This window comes from Pimephales promelas, chromosome 12 (genome assembly GCF_988280905.1).
Source record: "Pimephales promelas chromosome 12, fPimPro1.hap1.1, whole genome shotgun sequence".
Lineage (NCBI taxonomy): Eukaryota > Metazoa > Chordata > Actinopteri > Cypriniformes > Leuciscidae > Pimephales > Pimephales promelas.
Genome location: NC_142780.1, coordinates 19,514,412 through 19,535,180, shown reverse-complemented (window position 1 = coordinate 19,535,180; position 20,769 = coordinate 19,514,412). Strand labels below are relative to the sequence as shown.

The 20,769-nt window shown below is 36.4% G+C and overlaps 2 protein-coding genes across 3 annotated transcripts; one reads left to right on the top strand and one right to left on the bottom strand.

Annotated features, from left to right (window-relative positions):
• Positions 1–1,503: 1,503 nt before the first annotated feature.
• Positions 1,504–16,427, top strand: tuft1a (tuftelin 1a). 2 transcript variants are annotated; one of them, XM_039679964.2, is made up of 12 exons: positions 1,504–1,758; positions 7,747–7,821; positions 8,963–9,064; positions 9,242–9,328; positions 9,414–9,479; positions 9,576–9,653; positions 10,973–11,083; positions 11,941–12,164; positions 12,272–12,377; positions 12,465–12,548; positions 13,731–13,825; positions 13,946–16,427. In XM_039679964.2, exons 1-12 carry the CDS (start codon positions 1,702–1,704, stop codon positions 14,016–14,018), a joined length of 1,158 nt encoding a protein of 385 aa, XP_039535898.1. In that variant the 5' UTR covers positions 1,504–1,701; the 3' UTR covers positions 14,019–16,427. The 2 variants fall into 2 exon arrangements, with proteins under 2 accessions (XP_039535898.1, XP_039535897.1); XM_039679963.2 differs by lacking the exon at positions 1,504–1,758 and adding an exon at positions 4,608–4,700.
• Positions 16,428–17,242: 815 nt separating this feature from the next.
• Positions 17,243–20,764, bottom strand: ltap1 (lipid transport auxiliary protein 1). The gene is made up of 7 exons (XM_039679633.2): positions 20,524–20,764; positions 20,093–20,194; positions 19,352–19,460; positions 19,213–19,266; positions 18,372–18,538; positions 18,219–18,277; positions 17,243–18,136 (listed from the first exon to the last, which is right to left on the bottom strand). Exons 1-7 carry the CDS (start codon positions 20,584–20,586, stop codon positions 17,929–17,931), a joined length of 762 nt encoding a protein of 253 aa, XP_039535567.2. The 5' UTR covers positions 20,587–20,764; the 3' UTR covers positions 17,243–17,928.
• Positions 20,765–20,769: the final 5 nt, after the last annotated feature.

The following is a 20,769-nucleotide window of genomic DNA, read 5'->3' as shown; positions in this document are numbered from 1 at the left end:
AATTTTCCGGTGAAAATGATTATGTTGGTCATACTTCCAAAAAGAATAATCTGTGACTGAATGCTCGTGGCTGTGGTGGCTGACAGCTGCACACTTCTCAAACATTGTGTTCATCCGCGCTGTGCCACGTCGAGGCACAACTCGCCTAAAGTTTATAATTCCGCGAATGAATTGCAGATTTTGAAAAGAGATGGCGACAAAGAGGAAAAACCTACGTTCTGCAGCGAGATGTAACAAGTTTGACAGTTTTTCAAAATTCAATATGACATTATTACAAGTCTTGTGCTTGAAGGTTTTGAAATTACAGGTCCTTGCTATAATTTAATAATTATATTTAATCTACTTTAGTTCAATTCTTTATAGCCTATACAAAATCAAGGTAAGAGTGGTGACATTTTTTTAATGATCTTCTAAACAATATAAATGATCAAGTGAGTCCTTGAAACCTTCAATGGCAATGTCATATAGGACAAAATTTTATTGATTTAATTCAGTGCCGCTTAAACCTTGATAACAGGGGTGTGATGCATTTTAATTTGCACATTTTGTAGAATGACTTTTTTTTCTCTCTGCATCAATAAACGTAAACAATTTATAAAGTTTAGACTTAAATAATGACACAGACAAATAAAGACAGGGATACAATTTAAGACATTTGGATTTTCTTTATTTGTTCATTATTATGTGAATTTGGCTATTACTGTATGTTGCTTTTCTGAGGTGCTTACCAGACTACATTTTAATTCCAGTTGTGTCTTGTCTGGACCACGATGATGCAAACAAACTTGTTAAATATTGTGCATTCAATAATTACAGAGTGACAGATCAAATTATATAGGAGGACTTTAAGATAGGATTGAGGTGAATGTTATCTATTACTCACGAGTCTGATTACCTCACTTGAGTTTCTTCTTCATCTCGCTCTATATTACAAGCTCCATATTACACATTTTTAATTATTATAAATATTGATTTTATTTTATATTATATTTATTTTATTTTAAGGCTAATTTAATTTCCCCTATAGATCTAAATGGAGACAGAAAAAATGTATTTATTTTATTTTTTTACTTCTTGTTTGTTTTTATCATTATTAATGAGACCAGCTTTACAGGTAACCTAGTACTGGCAGAATAGAGACAATTTATAATTCAACTGTGAAATTGATGTGATCTTGAGTAGGCCTAGCCTATAGTTTATGCAGTCACATTTCTTAAGTCCTCCCACTTTTCCTTTGCTTTCAGCAGGCTTTATCTATGGTAAGGCCTGTCATTTTCCAGCTATCACTCTGAAGAAACCGAGTAACTTTAAGATTTATGTCAAATCCCGTTGCTTAATTTTGCGTATCCTCGGGACAGAGGGATGAGATCGTGTCTCTTAGGTGAAACATCCTACACTGTTCCCGCAAGCTGAGGCGAAACAAACATGCCGAATGAATGAGGTCACACGACAGTTTTCACTCTGACGCGTTAACGACCCGTCCCGTGAAACCTGTGAAGGGGAGGGGAGAGTCTGTCAAAACCTTTCAGCTCGCGTTAATAACTGCACCGAGGCTGCTTATTATTCAGCGTATCGGACGAGTTCAGAACTGAACACAACACCGACAAACCGCGCAGTGGGAGTCAACTTCTGCTGTTATTTTACTTTAGCACTATTACTTTAAGCACTATTGTCTTTCTAGTGTAGAAACATTCAGCTAAAATGAATCGAATGGGGAGTATGTGCACATTTGATGAAATCAAATTGGATGACAGAATGGTATGTAGTCTACCAATTTATTCATTACTATATTGTTTATTATTTAGAATATCAAACGTGTTCGATTGTTTGTGTGTTTGTTTTATTAACGTATTTGCACAGGTCTGAATGAAGTTGAATGGCCACACATAACGTCTTCTTGTATGAATAAGCAGGGGTAAAAATGTAACTTTAGGCTTAAAATAACATAAATAAAACTACCAGTAAGTTTTAAGGGAAAATGTTTACACATCTTGACAAAGTTTCGGAGTCGTTTTCTCAACAGGCTAACGTTACTCATAAAAGAGAACTTTGATCCCCTGTGAGGCATTTCTTCCACATGTGTTCCTGGTTTGGAATTTTTCTTCCTGATATTTAAATGGTTTAGTGCTTAATTCATTAATTTATCGTCAAAATGACGTTTGTAGCCTAAACCAAAATACCTACAGTAAGTGCGACTCTTTATTGATTAACAGTAATGTGGCAAACTGCAATAAATCTCCTTTACTTCCACTTGTCCTTCTCTGTGTTCACAACAGATGCTTAATCGGGTTTAATGTCACTTGATATTTGGTTTCACTAATAACCTGTGAGAGGACTTTCTGCCAACATGGAGAATAGTTAATCCAAATGCCAGCTGTCTGTGTCTGTGTCTGTTCAATCACCCGTAGATAAAGTTCTGTATATAAAGAGTTATGATGAATTAGAAGATTATTAACTTGATCTTTCCATCCTGGAGGGTTGCTGGGCAGCCTTGTGCCAGTATTTTTTATGGCCTCTTTTTGTTCCACAGAATATGGGCTAGACTATATAATGGAAATGTCTGTGCTAGAAGATTGGAAGAGAGATAAGGCTCAAGTATTTGCTTGATTGTGGCAGGTTTCCTTCCTTTTTTCCCCATTCTCTCTGACTAGACTATTCAAGCCTGACTTAAAGCACCGTATTGTATGTTTTTCAGCAGCTACAGTTTTTGCATACATTCCTTTTGCAAATTTGAAAACAGAACATCATGCACTGCTTTCTCAACTCGTCAAGCATTACAAGGTCAAATACCATTTGAGATGCATTCTTTGGAGTCACATGCTTAAAGATTCTTTGAGAGGACTTCTAGTTCTCTAGTAAAGACTGACAACTTTAATTTTTTACTTTTATTCTTACCTTATTTTAAAATGATTTGTAAAAGAAAAAGCTATGTTTTTCCATTTTTCATATTGAAAACCAACAAAATCTCTTGTAGGTATATTGTTTTTGCAAGTTTAGCCAGATTACCTTGTAAGGCAGATTGGTTATGTAACGTGTTTCCCTTTTTTACATTTTTTTTTTATCTTTGTTCAACCAGCCTTGTCTGTATACTTTCTCCTCCATTTTGCTCATTAACCGCTCCCTCTATAAATCCACAACATTTAACTTCTAACCTGTATTTACTCACTCTTTATGTGACTTCTGTAAAAAGGATGCCTCTCTCATCAAGTTCGCATTATGAAGCAGGTTGCATGATAGTCATTAGGGAGATATGCAGTACAGTGCATATATACAGTAGCAACAAATATGTCATTTGTACACATGTGAAATGTTGGTTTACTGTGTTGCCTTGAGGTGACAAAGTTCCACAGAACTTTGTGGTTAAATTACCTTGTGTTTTGTTTTGTCTTGTCAACACTGGAAGGACTTGAACAATAATGAATTTTTAAGTTTGTTATAAACTCATTTGTTTATTACTAATGTAAACTTATTTATTGCTTATCAGAGTTAGTGTGCAATGGCACTAAAAGGGAAGAAAAGGGTTATATGGTTGCAAAAGACAATTAAAATTATAGACAACAAATATTTTTAATTTCATTGAATATTGATATAACAAAAGGGGGACATTTTGTGACAAAGTTGTGCAAATATATTTTATAGCAACGCATTTTGAACAACATTTAAGTGCACACTTCCATTTAAAACACCCCCTTTTGCTAATTTATTTTTCTGATTTGTTCATTCAATGACATTTGGCATTTCATAACATTTACTTTAAGTACTTCAAAGTACTATAAGTTTATTTCATAAACTGAAATATTTTATTAGAAATGTATCCCCGTTCTAACATTGAGATTTACAGTATGATGCCATTATTAATGTTTCAGATTCAGTGTTTGTGTAAAGTCACCATTGTCTATGTACAGTCTCAGGTTTCAGCAGCTATTCAGATTTCTCGCGTGACCTTTAGGCTACATCTTACCGAGGATAAACGCTTGTGTGATTAGCCAAGTCTTTTGTCTGTCTCATTGAGGGGTCCAAAGGCCTGTATCCAATGACACATTCCACTCATGGCTCTCAAACAATTCATCACCCATCCCTTCCTCTGTGTCCTGTGTCTCTCTCCCCTTTGTACCTCACACCTGTGTTCAGGTTTCACTCTGACCCGGTTTGATTTTCAGAGAACAAACACCTCTGCACTCTCTCTCCATCTGTTATTAATGGTCTGTTTGCTTTCCAAATACCTGGGTGCCGCCACTTCTCTGTTTTTCTCAATTTCCTTGATGCACAAACATGCAAATCTCGCAGAGCTGTTATATAATCTCTGAATAATGATCATTCCTGTGTGACAGTGTTTGCTCAGCCAGAGAGGCTTTGTGTGTGTATTTGTGTCCATTTAAATGAGCTATATTGTGGTATAGCCGAGTTTTTGTATGTGGTGCTAGTATGTTGTAGTCAAAAGCCTGCCTCGAGCAGAATCATCTCAAACTCCTTTACGCATAGATTTGTTTTAATCCTCTCCCATTACAGGCGTGATAATATTGTGTGCTGGTTGCGTGTCATCTTGCAGGTGTGTGTGTTGAGTGTCTTTGTTGCTTTCTTGGGTTGAGGTGTGGTGTTGAACTTGGCTGGCTCGACTCTAAATGCTGCTTTGCCTTCTATGGAAACACCCAATTCGCACACAGTTGCGGGACGTTCCTGCGATTACTAGCCTACCTCTGGTAAATATATTAATGCATAATTCATTATTATGAGTATGTTTACAGTCCTAAAAAGGTTTTGTCTCACTGTTTTGATGATATTGACTGTTCGGTTGCCTTCCGTCATCCTGGTAGTGTAATTATTGTTTTGTTTTGTTTATGGGATTATGATAAATGTGTTGTTTTGGCCAGGTGGGTCGAGATGTGGCTGTGTTTTGTCTGTGATTTAGTAAGCATTACAGTAATAATAGATCTTTTTTTTTTTTTTTTTTTTTAACTTGGGCTTGCCTTCACAAACTTGCATCACTAGACTAATTCTGAAATCGCTCTTGATGACATGTAATACAACAGTGTGTAAATTCCAGCTTACATGGAATGCTTTTGACTATAAGGTCCTTTGTAATCGACCAAAATTTCAACTGCTGGGTGTGTTGGTGTGGTTTGTTGAACTGCATAGTATCATGCTATTGTTAGTTTGTTGTCTGACTCTGTGACATACTGTGATAAACATGTGAAACATACGGTCTCCATATGATACATACAGTAACAGTATAGTATTGTGTAACAGCTGAACTTTGGAGGTCTGTTGTACACGTATAGCTACAGTGTATATATATACACTGTATATGTGTACAGACCTCCAAAGTTATAAAGTCACACACACACACACACATACAGTATACATATTATTTTAGGGTTGCCATAAAATAGACCACATGTTGAGAGTCAATTTAGTGTTTGATAAAAATTAGTTTGAAAAAGTTGTAGCCTCTTCCTTAGTGTCAGACACTGATTTGGAAGTAAAATAACTTGGATATATGGAGCTGTATCAGCTTGAGTCAGTTCCTTATCAAAGTAAAAAATGAATTTTCTCATTTATAATGCACTTTGTGTTAGAGCCCGACCGATAAAGGATTTTGAAGGCCGATACCGACCGATACAAATATTTTTGGGTTTTAAAATCTGATATTCCGATATATCGACCAATATATATATATATATATATATATATATATTTTTTCAGAAACGCGCAACAAAACATTAACAGATTTCCCTAACATAGTTATTTGTAGTTATTTATTAGTTTTAACTAAATTAATATGATAAAGCATTTTAAAAAGAAACTTGTTTTTTTTATTGTCACAACAGAAAAGAGGAACATCAAAATATATTTAAGTTCTGATAAATAAAATAATAATTAGTCCCTACATTGCCTTATAAGCTATACCTTATAATGTCAGCTTGCTTATCCCTTTACCTGCACTTTTTAAATACTTTCCATCAAGCTACATCAAACCATTTTCAATCATCAGTTGCTGCCTGCCTTCTAAAACCTATTTAGCGATTCTAATCTAAATCCATTACAGAACGACAGTCTGCAACACACACTTGGCGTCATTGGATTTCACACACATGTAAAAGAAAAGCTAACTTTTATGCACAAGATACGTTTGATACTTTTTCTCTATGTCTAAATGTTCACTCCTCACAAGTCTAACTTACATTTTACAATGCAGGGATGGTAACTAGAGATATGCTTGTTATAAATATAGTAATCATTACTTTATTTAGGCAGAAAAAGTTCATTGTGGTTTCCAAGCTCATTAATGTTAACGTTAGCGGTCTTCCACTGATGATAGTAGTATTAGCTAGCTTAGTCTATTATGAGCCATAATTTAGCAATAGATAACGTCATACTGCAAATTGTAAAACATACATTTTCAAAATAGCAGGCCAAGGAGAGATGATTGAAAAGTGTTTCGTCCGTTTTTATTTTTATTTTTGAAATATTCATTTATCAGCCATTATAACTGCCGATACCGATATTTTGGAAAATGCCTAATATCGGCCGGCCGATATATCGGTCTGGCTCTACTTTGTATCTTATATCGTCACATTATTGCATATCACTGTATCATCCTTGTACATTTGTACTATTACAGTGAACTCAATGCAGGATGTCAATTGCACTGTAACGGTCATCTCCTATTATACAACATTCTCTCATGTCTCCTCCTATTTTCATATTTCTTGTCATTTACACTCAACCATTCTATTGCCTTCTAAATGACTTAAATAACAACTGCCCTAATTACATGAATCACATCTAATCTAATAGAGTGTGACTGAAATGTGTCTTATGTGAATGTGTGGTGTCCTCCTTCATCACTGACTTCTTAGCCACTTGATCTTCACCCCACTAATGACCATGGACAATTTCACAATTTCATGGTCAGTTCAGGCCTGTTTCACACATATTTGATAAATATGTCTGCCATATACTCTCTTTCAGGACATCTAGTCCCACCATGACTCACTCACACTACTTTTAGAGTCAGCAGACTCTTCTGGATTCATGCATGGACACACACATTTATCCATCCATCTGTGGTTGGTTTAATTTTTCCACTCGTCATTGTTTTATATATTTGATCAGATTATGTTCCTGACTACCATATACAGTTATTATAACAGGCAAACCTTCAATATCTCTTTATAAGGTTAAGTGAATGTTACTGTATGTTGTGTACAAGACGCTTCCTCTGATCTGTTTGTGTTATTGCCCAAGCTTTATAGTCTCTGCTTTGCCTCTTCCTTCCTAACACACATAGTTTATGTTGTGGATGGGTATCTGGGTCGTCATGGTGATATTCCGTTCTGTGCTGGAGTGCATTGTTCCGTTTAGATTTGTGGCATTCCCGCCTCCATTTTTGTGACGATTTAAATTTACATTCAAATACACAATTTTGGCAAAGCCTGCAAGGCTCAAGAATTTTCCAGAAGCTGGGGAACGAATCGAATCAGATTTTAGAAATCCTAGAGACTGGACTGTAAATGCCTTTCGCTTTCGTTTTTTTTTTTTTCACATTGAGTAACTGCAGACCTTCATGCCAAACTTTAATGGGCCATTGGCCTCCAGTCAGTCTTTCTCTCTCTCTGAGGGAATTACTCAGTTTCTCCACCCCACATGTTCCCCTCATCCAACTCCCACCCTTTCGCTCTCTATAACGGTCTCTTTGTTGCATCCCTCACTCACATTTGTGCTTCTCTTCATGTCATTATTCAGAATGGGCACAGAAGGCTCAGACTGACTCTCCACGAGCAGAACCACCACCAGCAGCAGCAGCCCACCACGGAGAAGGTAAATGTCTCTTTCTCTTTCTTTCTGTTTCACGTGTAGTAAATAGATGAGCGGTAGATGATCTGTAGTGACATTTGCAGATGTCAAATTCAAATTAATTTTTTTATTTTAACATTTACGTAAGATTTAAAAAATATATATTTGACTGAGTGAACTCAGAACTCTGATTCTGGGAAGTTGTTTTGCATTTCTGCATTGAATCTCTGATATATATGCTTTAGCTGAAGTTATACCAGAACGTTCCACTATAATACCAGCACGGTAGCTAGTATTACATTAGTATTAGTCCAGCTAAAACTGAAATGTTGTAGCTGGACAATAACATTATTCTAGAGCTACTGTAAAGACAAAACAATCTCTGTTACTTTCATTTTCTTATCACTGTATCTGTAACAATCTATATTGTTAAAAGCATTATTATAAATGAAGGGTTGAGCCTATTATTTAGCCTGACTTAATTTGCTGTCCAATATGTATGGTTATGTTTCTACATATTTATGTAAATTGAGATTTAGATCACACCAGATACAATTGTTTTTATGTTTTCTAGTTGTGTATTAAATGTTTATGCTTAATTATGTCTACTGTTGTTTTTGGCCTGATTATTTCTGGTTATGCTGTGATAGTGATTCTGTGGACTCCGATTCCGTTCCGATTAACTTCAGTGGAATTACACGCCCCCAACCCTGTACCCCTCCCTCCCCCCACACACGCACATTCTCATTGGTCTCTGTTTCTCTTTCTCTGTCTATCTGACAAAGCCCTATAAACATAAGGAACATGTGGCTTTGTTCCAGGGGACGTTCTTGTAGGACCAGAGGCTCATTGTTTCAGATTCCAGACATTGCGCAACTTTCCATGTTCCTTTTCCCACATCCCTCTTAAGGGGTTTCCTGATACACTTTGTGCATCAGAGTTATTTATACTTCGCATTTAGAAAGGGGCCCTTGTTTTCTGCGAAGACATAGAAATGTAAAGCTTTGATTCTGAAAAAGTTAGACAGCATTTAACTGAATGACTATGTAAATTCTAGACACTTCTAAGATGTTCTATTTAGTGTCTTAAGACATAAAAGAGCAGTTAATAGACATGCTATGCCTATACTATTGGCATTTAATATGTATTTTTCATGTCAATACAGCCAATTGGCAGAGCTTTTGCCTTGGTACAACCAACCTATGAGAGGCAGCCACTGAAGACTGATCTTATCAAGCCGTCTGAGGACCAGGGTGAGGTCATAAAGGTGGGTGTGTCTTTACATTTTAATTATGGATCATTTGAAATTTTGACCTGTTATGTAAAGTAAAACTATAATTGAATTTGTAGTGAATTTGTACATTTAATTGAGGCACTTGGTGAAATCAGTGATGTCAATTCTTATGTGCTTATGTTTTCTAAAATCTTTGAGTTTACTTGTCAGGTATACCTTGAAGACCGCAAAGAAGCACAAGTCAGACATCAACAGAGTCTAAAGATGCTCTCAGAGGAAGTTTCACAAATACAGGAGGTCAGAGCAAAAATCTTCATTTCCCACTTTTCTATGTTTGGCTGTTTTGAGAACATGTGTTTTAACATTGTTGTACTGTTTGCAGGTGAGATATTGTCTAAAGAACCTCAGAGAGCAGATGGCAGCTAAAAGTCACAGAACAGAACACAAGGTGAGACAAGAAATCACATCAATCTCAAGATATACACATTCTTCGAAGCTAGATTAACAATAAAATGTTAACTAACTCTCATTTTCTCACCCTCAGCTGGTGTTATCTAGTACTGCTCCCAGAAAAGTTAATGGCACTTATTCAGTACTTACACAGAACGGCTTAGAGAGACAGGTGAGAGTTTTATGTGCCCTGTTGCTTTGAGCACACACACACACAGGTTATAAAGTTGAGATTATATATTTAAACGTACATGCTTATTTCCACTATTTCTATTCAATCATAAAAACACTAAAGCAATCTTCAGCAAATATCTAATTGAATATCCATTTTTCATACAGAACATTGTTATATTGTGATGCCTAAATTCACTCGATTTTAGCTTTTAGTGTTTTATTTTTAATTCATTTAGACAAAATAGAATCAAATTTTAACATATGCCTTTTATTGGTTATCAGACTTAACATGACAATAATGTTCAGGTTATCAATATCGCTATAATGTTATCTGTGCATCCCTTATTTGTTTATTCCCCTAAACCCAAACCTAACCCTCTTATAAACCTACTGACATTAACAAAACATGATTTATAAACCACCTCAGATGTATTGTAAATAAGCTTTGTCTTTTTGTAGTGACCAGCGTGCTTCAGAGCAGCCATGTTATGTAATGTGCTGTGAGTAAAATCTGTATCCTTTGGGTGATAATAGTTTTTTTTTTTCATTTAGGTAATTGCTTATTCACACCTTCATTAACAAATCTCCACAGTCTGTTACTAAAAAGCACATCAACAAAACCGTAGCGGTAAACACCCGTTAGTGTTTGTGTTATCCAGGAACTAGTGTAGAATTACTCACCAAGGAAACCACACAAAAACGCACAGCTTGGGAAACATGTTAAGCCACCTTGTATTAATTATCTTTGGTTCTCCCTAATCGCTGGTATTTGTTCAACGGGTTTTAACGTTTCTCACATTCTTCACATTCTTGTCTTTTGTTGATTGATGAAACTAAATGTGGCGGCAGCAGATTCTTTTTAGGAATGAATAGTGCGGATTAGCCTCCCAGTGGGATGTGTGTGTCTGGGTAGTCAGAGCAGGAATATGGGTGGAAAAGCTGAGCTATGACAGCATACGTCAGTGTTTTACTCTGAGAACACACACCCTGTTGACGCACGTACAGAGAAGATCCCTCCCTCTTTCTCTCGAACTTACATTGTCCTGTCACACTCAAGCATTTCTATAAATAACAGCTGGGAGAGATGTGGGCGTGTTTCAATGGAAATATTTTTTGTATGACTGTGTTATTTAGTTTATTATTAAGACACCGTTTGCTACTATTTTTTATTGCTTAAACCGCTATGTTGCGTAACTAATTCAAAACACATGTAACAGAAGTGGATGAACACACATTCAAACACACTTGACTGTCACTGAACAAATTCCAGATTGTTTTCATTAACATTTGCTATGTTCTGTTATTCTGTCTCTCCAGGATAGTGTGGATGAGCAGGAAAAAGAGAAGATGAGGGAGGCCAGTAAGCGTCTGTATGCGCAACTCCAAGACTCTGAGAAAAAACACCAGGAGGAAAGAGAACAACTGCTGGTTAGTACTTCCACTTTTTAGCATTTGTTTTTTTTTCGTAGCATACAATGATCCCATGTATTATTAGCATTCAAAGGACCTTTTGTTAGACTGTCCTCAGAGAAGGTGAGACTTCAGTTGTAGTAATACTGTGCCAGACATTCCCTCTGGTCAACTGGATCAGATCCAGGTTGGGAAAGAACAGTGGTGAGATCGGACATTCTTTCATGACGACGTGCTGTTTCGTAATCGGCTACTGCTTGCATCTTAAGGATTTCAGTGTTAAGCAATTTTGCTCATGTCAAATTTAAACAGATTGAAAACATTTTCAACTTCCTGATACTAACTCTGTTGAACAAATGTGTTTGTTTTGATAAGGAATCATCTGCCAAATTAAATACATGTAAAAAAAAAAATAATGTACAGTCAGCCATTTATTTTTTGCAAAATATACCCTATTAGAGTGATCAGGATCCTGACACAAAGCATCATCCTGAATTGGCTGGGAATGGGAATTTTCCTTTTTCATCATTATGGGTCGTTTTTATCAGTATATATATAATAATACCTTTGCAATTTGAGTGATATTTTATTCTCTAGAGTTAGCTATGACTTATGGACATTGGATAACCTTTCTGAGGTAAATGTAATATCAGGTGACAAATTGTTTACACGCTGTTTTATTGAAGACTGCCCGTATGAAGTTTGAGATTGTCAGAGCCAACGATTAAATATACAGTTTAGGGCTCATTGTACAAAACAGTATTTCTCCACAGAATTCTATGATTAACAAATCAGAATTGAGTATTTCAGAAAACTCTGTGATACTTTTGCTTTGTGATTCAACTCTTTTTTTGTCTTTGTTCGTGTTCTTGTAGGCAGAGGCTCGTCAGTATAAGAGGCAGTTATCTGAGCAGAGTGAGTATCTAAAGAAGATTCAGCAAAGCAAGGAGCAGCAGGATCTGCAGATCGAAGACCTTCAACGTCTCATGGGTGGCATGGAGCAGGAGAGCTCCTCCCTCAGAGACCAGCTCATGACCAAAGAAGCCGAAGTCCTGCAGCTGCACGAACTGAGGGAGGAGGGCCATGCAGGGAGGGAGAGGTGAGGGTCATGACATATCGCACTGATTCTGTCACGTAATGTTGTCTTTTTTGAACTTTAAACATCAATTGGGCATTGCTCTGAACAGTTGCCTTCTCGTGTAACAGGTTAGAAGAGCTGGAAAAGGAAAATGCGATTTTGAAAGAGAAGATTCATCACTTGGATGACATGCTCAAGAGTCAACAGAGAAAACTACGGCAAATGATTGAACAGGTACTTGTGCACTGCGCACACACACACACTCCCATACAAACATAGGTTCACTTTCTAACGCCAGCTTTCCATCGTTGTGCCGTTTAGCTTCAGAACTCACGCATGGTGATTCAAGAGAGAGACAGAGTGATCAGAGAGCTGGAGGAGAAGGTGGCCATGCTGGAGGCAGAGGTCAGTTTACAGGATATAAACCCACATCCAGGTGGAAGTCACAATTTCAAATGATTTTGGTTCTGGTTCCAATTCCTATGACTGTTTCTGGTTCCTTGAAGTGAGAGTTCACCCAAAAATGGCAAATGTTGTCATCTTTTACTCACCCTTATGTTGTTCCACAGCTGAATGAGTTGTTTTATTCTGTTGAACATGACAGAAGATATTTTTAAAAATGTTGGTAACCAGCCAATTGACAGTGGCCATTGACTTCCATCGCATTTTTTTTTCCTACTATGGAAGTCAATGGCCACCATCAACTGTTTGATTACATTCTTCAAAATATATTCTCTTGTGTTAAACAGAAGAAAGAAAGTCACACAAGTCTGGAACAACGTGAATAAGTGACGACATAATTTTTGGGTGAACTATCCCTTTAATTGTTCCATAGTTTTTTATTGTAGTATTTTTTGTATTTTAACAATAATAAATACATTGAAACAATTCTTTCAAAAGGTGTTTTTACAATGACTTTTTGTGACTTTTCACAGAGTCCAATCATTTAATTGGCTTTAACAACAATTTGCAACAATTTTCAATTTCACAAAGAACACATCAAATTAAACACTGTATTATTGTTTTCTTGTAACACGTTCTTATTTAAGAGCATATTTTAAGTAAAAATGTTAAACGAACAAAAATGTGGTAACATTTCATTTTATAATAATATTTTCATAAAATACTATGAACACAAATGCATAAATAAGCATAAAATACTACTGACAAAATGTGTAATGTGTCGTATGAACAAGTTAGTAACTACACTGATTTAAGCTGCATGTGTTTGCTTCATTGGTTCTTGGTTGTGCTGTGTGTGTTTGATTCACTAAAAAAAGCAGCTCTTTAGAGTCATTTGTTCAGGAATTGGACTACACTGGTTATGTTTATATTTTAAAAACACGAAACTTGTTATGAAAAATAATCTCTTTGGGTTTTTTTTTCACCCATAGTTATAATTCTCCTCTCCATCATCTGATCATAATTTCATGAATTACTGCTGAAAAAGTTTTTTTTTTTAAAATATATGAATAAAATAGCATTTCTATTACAATTACAAAAAGAAATCAGTTAATTCACCCTTTCATCTGTGATCTCATGAGTCTTTCCTGATGTCTGACCTTTGTGAATGTGCTTTGCTCGCAGAACAAACAAATGCACGATCAGGTGGATTACTACCTGGGGAGTCAAAGGTCAAATTCATACCTGCCATCAGACACCAATGCGCAGATTGTCTACAGGTAAGACATGCAAATTATCCCGATAGCTACACGCAAATTATGTTATGCAAATAGTCACATATTCTTGATAACAGACATACAAGCACACGCATTCAAAGTGAATTTATGTCTCCTCCACAGCAAGCCTCTGAGACCGTCCACCCAGACCAACAAGAGTCTGCCCTTCATCAAAGTCATTGAAATTAAATCATGAACGTTACCACAGCAACATCACAGCACTGCTGTGACAACCGTACCATCCTCCAGTATAAATGCTGGATATTAGCAACACAAATGACCACAGATCTACACCAAAGGACACACCATTGCTTTAATGTCTAAAGGCCTTTTCTCCAAGTATACTTCTAACATTGCAGAATAATCAATGTAGGTTTGACACAACCGGGACTGTTATAGTGAAGATATCCATTTTTATGAAGACAAGTGACGAAAACAAAAATGATGAACTCATTTTCATTTTTTGTAAGAAGTGTGAAGGGCTTCTAGATGGATGCTGGGGATATTTTGGTATTTATTTGAGGCTGGCCCTCTGAAGATGATGTCTTTCACCCAATATTAATGGTCAGACTGGTTTTGTTGCTAAACACCCTAGTTGAGCTCTCTTTATATCTCTCGTAATCTCCCTCGGTATTAGCTCGGCTAAACACTTGTGGAATTAAGGGGTCTTTTTCTGAGTTAGACAAATTATAGAGACGATAACAGATGGGAAAACATTTTTATTTTATTATTTAATTCAAAGGAATATGAAGTGAAGAAGGATGAAGGATTTTTGTATCTTCATTGTATCTATTTAATATCTAAATTAAAGGTATAGCTGAGGATTTTCTTTTTCCGGGAGGGTAGTCTATACTATTGGTCCACCTAAGTGTCAATCATTCTGGTGATATGTTTACGTAAGGCCGTCGTACGTGCTCATCCTAGTGAAATCACTTTCAGGTGTATTATGTTGGAGTTACAGTTTCAGCCATTCCTTTGAAAATGGCTGAGGGTCGAAAGAGAAAAAATGTAGGCCTATACGAAGTGTATGATAAGAAGAGAAAGGCCGCAGAATATAGAAACAAGACCAGAGTGATTTGGGGTGAATATCACACGCTGGCGTGCGCTAAAAGCACAGGTTGGGCTTCTCACTGACGCTGCAGTCGCGAAGATTCTACTAGACAGGTAAAGTTTGTCATGCTATTTGGAGAAATCCATTTAAAATCACTAGTACAAGTTAATACAAGCTACTTAGCAATGCTAGCCCTGGCACAATGCACCGCATAGACACGGTAAACATCTCAATTCGTCTAAAGCCTTTTGACCAAATGGTAAATGGTATTACGCTGAAATATTCTAAAACCTTGTGTGTTCATATTCTAAAACCTTGTGTGTTTATTATTACACAAATGCAACACGCTATTTCTCCATTACATATGCAACTATGTGTAAAAATAACGTATTAAAACCTACGACAATGAGACATAGCACTGCTTATATGTTGCCATTTAACGTAATTGCGATTCTGCTTATATGTTGCCATTTAACGTAATTGCGATTGCAAAATAGTTTCCTCAGAACGTATTTCGTGTGATACAGGGTTGTACATATCATGTCTTGAGTCCTCGGTCTCTCAATCGATCAGTATAATAAGTAAATAAAACACGAAAGGGCATTTGACATGCTGTCTTTTTTATGAATGTTTTTGAGTTTGTTTATAATTTGCAACATAATTGCGCGAGGCGTAATAGGCCTCTCGGGAGCAAGAGTGTTGTGTTTGTGCATGTGCATTTTTAAAAAAAAAATTGGAGAGGGCGGGTCTTCTCTAAAATTCGGAAAGATCCTCCGCTATACCTTTAAGGCTAGAAAATGCGTTCTGTGGCATTGACCGATCGGGAACAGCGGTGTTCCAGGTTTATCTCGAATAACACTGAGAACTGAAAGAACTGAAGGGGAGACAGTGAGTTGCTTGACATGACATGCTGAAACAAAAAACGGCAACAAATATTTATTCTTCATCTACATGCTTTCATCAACCAAAGAGACACAGCAGGGAGAATCCAATGACTTGCCTTCTATGAAAAACAAAGGTGCCTTGTGAGTGTTTCATACGATTGAAAGAATGTAACACTTGTCCTCTATTGAGCCAGTTCAGGCCAGTAGAACACAGTGTGACCCCTGTTATTCAGTCGAGCCAACCGCTGCAGTTACTAGGTTAGCTATTTCCAACATTCAGTAAACTGGTTTTATAGCACCTAGTTAGAAAACTGATGTGATTGGCCAGAGCACCTACCCAACTCAAAGTAGCACCTTGTTTGAACAGGTAATAATATTACAACATGGATTATTTATACTTCATTAATTTAATTCTGGACAAGGGTGTGTTCAAATATGCATTCCGTTACCATGTTTATCCACCTGCACATTTGTAGATAGTTTTGTGTATGTTTTCTGTTTGTGTGAACTTTAACCTTGATGTGAATTCCTTAGAAAGGCTTCAGACAACATGTAACATCTTTTATTTTTTGTAATAATAATAATATTTTTGTAGTAAAAAACGAGTGGTTTGTTATGCTTGAATTAATGGCATTTTGAGTTTTGTTTTTAAATAAACTAGTTTCATAAATGTTGTTGTCTTGCCTTTTTTTCCTGTAAAAAGGGGAATGTGGTTTGGTTGGGTTGGTTTTATGGCATCTTAAAGACAATAAAATACATACCTATCAAAATTTTATGATATGGAGTGGTACCGTGGAATCTGACCACCGTCACAAAAACTCCAATGTGTTTTTTTCGTATGGAAATACATGCGAGTCTCACAAATAAGTGAGTCTCACGAATATAATATAGCATATTAGAATGATTTCTGAAAGATCATGTGACACTGAAGACATAAGCAAACATGTTCTCACAGTCACGCACCTAACTCAGAAACTAACTTCCTACACTGCAATACACTTTTCCCATTAATGGCTGTTGTACTTTGGAATGTGGACTGCAGTCCTTTGGGCTGTCAAAAATTATGAATTATTAAGCAAATTATTTAAATGATCCTAACCAGTACTCAAATTACACAAAAAGTTATTTCAAAAAGATTCAAAAATATTAACTGCATGAAAAGTAACGCCGCAAAATGTATAAAAAATGTGTTTATCTCATGGGTCACATTTAAATTATATTAAATACAACTTTAGTTGAACTTCTGCACTGCTTTTGGACAACTAAAATTCATTTAGTACAAAATAAAATGTTCCAATTTAACAGACTTTAAGTATACCAATTTATAGTGTGCTACTAATATCTTTATTTATAAAGTACATATAAATAAATTCGGCTTAATTATATATTTTTTTTAATAGGGTAACCAGTGATGTCTTGTTAGTGAAGACCCCTAAAGGCACAGCAGTGCAGGTACAGAAAAAGCAGACACTATATTAGATCTTATAAGACTTTATAACAGTGAAAGTCAACACAGACAGCCTCTCATAACTCTTTAAGCTACGTTACCATGACAGAAAAACACGTCGCTTCAAGACTCAAAGCACTTTGTTCTTCCTTATACACACATTTACATGATCTAAAATTGTTTTAAATTGCACTTAAAAAATAAGGACAAGGACAATATTCTGATCAGTAGCACATAAATTAATATTTTTTTCACCCAGTTTCTGTGAGAATGACATCCGGACATCTCTTCTCTGACACAGGATCTTATTTGGAAACCTCAAATGATGGTTGTTTTACTATAAAACAAATGTAAGAATATTTTCATCTCAGCTAAAGAACTTTAAATTGATCCTCTTCGCATTTAAAGGCTATTCTCACAAAGAAAGAAAATGGTGAACCGTGACTATGACTTTTAACATAAGAAAATAGTAAAGAGTTCTGTCAGGACAACAATAAAATTAGAAATGTAACATTCTTGGATTGCTCTTAAAGCATTCACAATGACATTTATCCCACAGATGTTGTTATATCTTAAATCAATCTCACATTCTCAATGTGATTTCAGGCCATTTTACTGCAACTCCCACTGTGGTCTTTTCTACAAAATGGATTTTCCAGTAAGCGACGCTTCCGCTTCACAGTTTGAGTTCAATTTACACAGTTCCTCAAAAGGGTTTCATGCTCTAAAGTGTGCTCTCTAGAGTATTATAGTTGTCTTTAAAGTTTTTGAGCTCCAGGAAGTGTTTGGGCCTCTTGCTGCGCTGTCCGGATGACGGCAGGTACGTGACCTGAATGGTTGAGGCAGACGAGGGACCGGGAGAGCTGGTCAGATCTTTAGCTGCTGACTGGTGCTGCTGGTTTAGATTGGTGCTGCTGGAGTAGGTCTTGACACTGTGGGGAACAAAAAGACAATAGAGTGAGAAAAGTGATATATATGAGCGATGAACAGCAAAAATGGTACAATATAACTTACACATCAGCCAGTTCAGCCAGATCTTCCTTATACTTCACAAACTCTGCCTCGCCAAAAATCTATGGGAAAGAGAACACAAGCCTTTTAAATATTGTCCTGCAGCACCCCCTGCTGTAAATGACAAATTAACACACACATGACACCAGGACTGACCCCTGTCCCGTGACGAGCGCTGTCGTAGCCCTCCACTAAGCGATCTAGGAGCGCACTGTGACTCGACTTGGACAGAGAATGAGAGTTTCGCAGGTCCAGCAGCCATTTCCTGTAGCGGCGACCAGTCAGAGCACTGGCACTGCGACACAACTCGTGAAATGGGAGATCTATCGGTGGGACAGAACCAGATCAGATAAGACTAGACCTGTATGCTTTCAGTTTTCTATTTCACAAGCTTATCAGAGAGAGAGAGAGCAGCACAACTGTTTTCAACATTGTTAATAAATGTTTCTTTCTTGAGCATCAAATCAGCATATTAAAATGATTTCTGAAGGATCATGCGACACTGAAGACTAAAGGAATGATGCTAAAAAATGCAGCTTTTCCATCACAGGACACAGAATTTCAATTGCAATGATATTTCTCAATATTACCGTTTTCCCTGTGTTTTGATCAAATAAATGCAGCCTTGATGAACACAAAGATTTCTTTACAAAATATGAAGAAAAGAAAATTACTGACCCTAAACTTTATAGTGGTAATATATAAAGTATAAAGTGTGTAAAATTTAAGGCAGTAATATAAATTATAAATCTGACGTAAAACTAAAAATTTTTGTTAACAGATATTTTATTTACCAGATATAAATAAAAAGTAACATTACCACGAATATAAAATGTATGAAATAAAAATGGCCACACATTAATTATGCCTTTTTTATGCCTAAAAAATATTAAACTGAACATGGTAATTATTCATGTGAAATTGATGTGAATTCATTTAAAACATCTTTCCAGTAAGCCGTGATCTTGACGCGCACACAGGCAAAAGAGGGTCTTACCAGAGTCTCTGATGGCATCTAACGCTTGCATTCTGAAGAGATAATTATAACAACCTGCAAAAACATACACAGGCATAAGTTTTCACATCTGCAGCAGTGTTATAAAGAGAACTGCTCGGGGCTTCTTTGCTTCTCTCACCATTCTGGCCTTGATGCTTCAGTCGGTCGTCATCTTTAGAGAGCAGATGTGGCTCATAGCGAATGTCATTCACTTTAGACAAACGGGAGTCAATCTCTTCTTTTAGGTCCTGTAAAAAAATGCAAATTTGCTTCAGTGCATTACAAATGAAATATGTCTGCATCAGGTCAGGTCTTTCTATGTGGAGTAGCGTTTTAAAATAACAAAGAATATAAACCCTTTAGTTTAAATGTGCTCAGGTGCATTTATATACAATAGTTCCTGTTGTTTGATTTATGTTTGTTCTGAGATTAGACATTACTTTTTTCCTCACTGGAATTCCTAACCTGTAATATCCTAAACAACACTCAAGACACAATAAATACTACATAAAGGAAATTCTAAGATGGCATTCTATGCTTTTGTCATGTATACTAAAGTCTGTCAGTCATCATTACCCTCAGGCTGAATAACATTAGAATTCAGCTATAAGTGTGTCTGATGTGTTCTGTTCAGCGATGCGTTACAATGAAGACATTTATTTCATAAAGTTCAGTAGAAGTTCTACCTCTTGGGACCTCGGTATTTATAAAACCTTGTGTAGGACCCTGAGTAAAACAGGCTATACTTTTACCATTTATTGTCCTGCTGGTGGCATTTTGTTTTACAGCAGTGGCCAAAAAAATTTAGGTGCTGATACTACAATAAATCAAATATCATCTACAGTCAGAGACATAAGGATTTTTGGGGGTGTCAGGATACCTTCGGTGCGTTATGACCCAACGGGACGTGCGGTCCTCTGCGAGACTTCATAGCGAAGCGCATAATCTGCCTTTTCACAAAGATGAACAGCAGAACAAACACCTGCAGAATTACAGAAGGGTTCAATCAACATACACACTCAAATACAAATATGACACGGGCAATATAGGCTCAAAATTTAATGAGATGCCAAAACCATAGGTGCCATGTGTGGGCAACTCAATAAGTTTTGAGAAACTTAAAGGACATTTCTATTGTAATCCCCATTATAAAGTACTATTCACACATCTGAGCTGTCAATGCATATTGTACGAAGAAAATACTGATATATATTGCTCCAGCTTTACTGTAGTTGTTAAATATTCCGTTTACATGTTTAAAAATACAACTATTATTATACAAATAACGTTACTATGCAGTTTGGTACTTACCAGGCTTCCGTAGGCCATAACAAGCACAACATTTACACCGGAAAGAGTGTTTCCTTCTGCCATTGTTAGGTTTTTAATTAAATGCTCATTAAATGAAGCTATAATCGAGTGATATTGGTAGTCAGTGGTACAAGTTCAGCTCGTTATTCTTCAGGTTGACAGCAGCACTTTCAGGAGAGTTTTTGTTTACATCTCCTGTGATCTTTCTCTTCGTCGCATATTTTGCATGGGAAAACTCTTCCGGCT

Excerpts from the sequence above, each read along its gene's own strand:
- tuft1a (XM_039679963.2), top strand. The coding sequence starts at position 4,623 with ATGCTGCTTTGCCTTCTATGGAAACACCCAATTCGCACACAGTTGCGG. Across the intron at positions 9,329-9,413 it reads AAGTTTCACAAATACAGGAG|GTGAGATATTGTCTAAAGAA; the intron begins GTCAGAGCAAAA and ends TACTGTTTGCAG. Across the intron at positions 9,480-9,575 it reads GTCACAGAACAGAACACAAG|CTGGTGTTATCTAGTACTGC; the intron begins GTGAGACAAGAA and ends TCTCACCCTCAG.
- ltap1 (XM_039679633.2), bottom strand. The coding sequence starts at position 20,586 with ATGGCAGAAGGAAACACTCTTTCCGGTGTAAATGTTGTGCTTGTTATG. Across the intron at positions 20,195-20,523 it reads TTATGGCCTACGGAAGCCTG|GTGTTTGTTCTGCTGTTCAT; the intron begins GTAAGTACCAAA and ends GTAATTCTGCAG. Across the intron at positions 18,137-18,218 it reads CTGGCTGAACTGGCTGATGT|TGTCAAGACCTACTCCAGCA; the intron begins GTAAGTTATATT and ends TGTTCCCCACAG.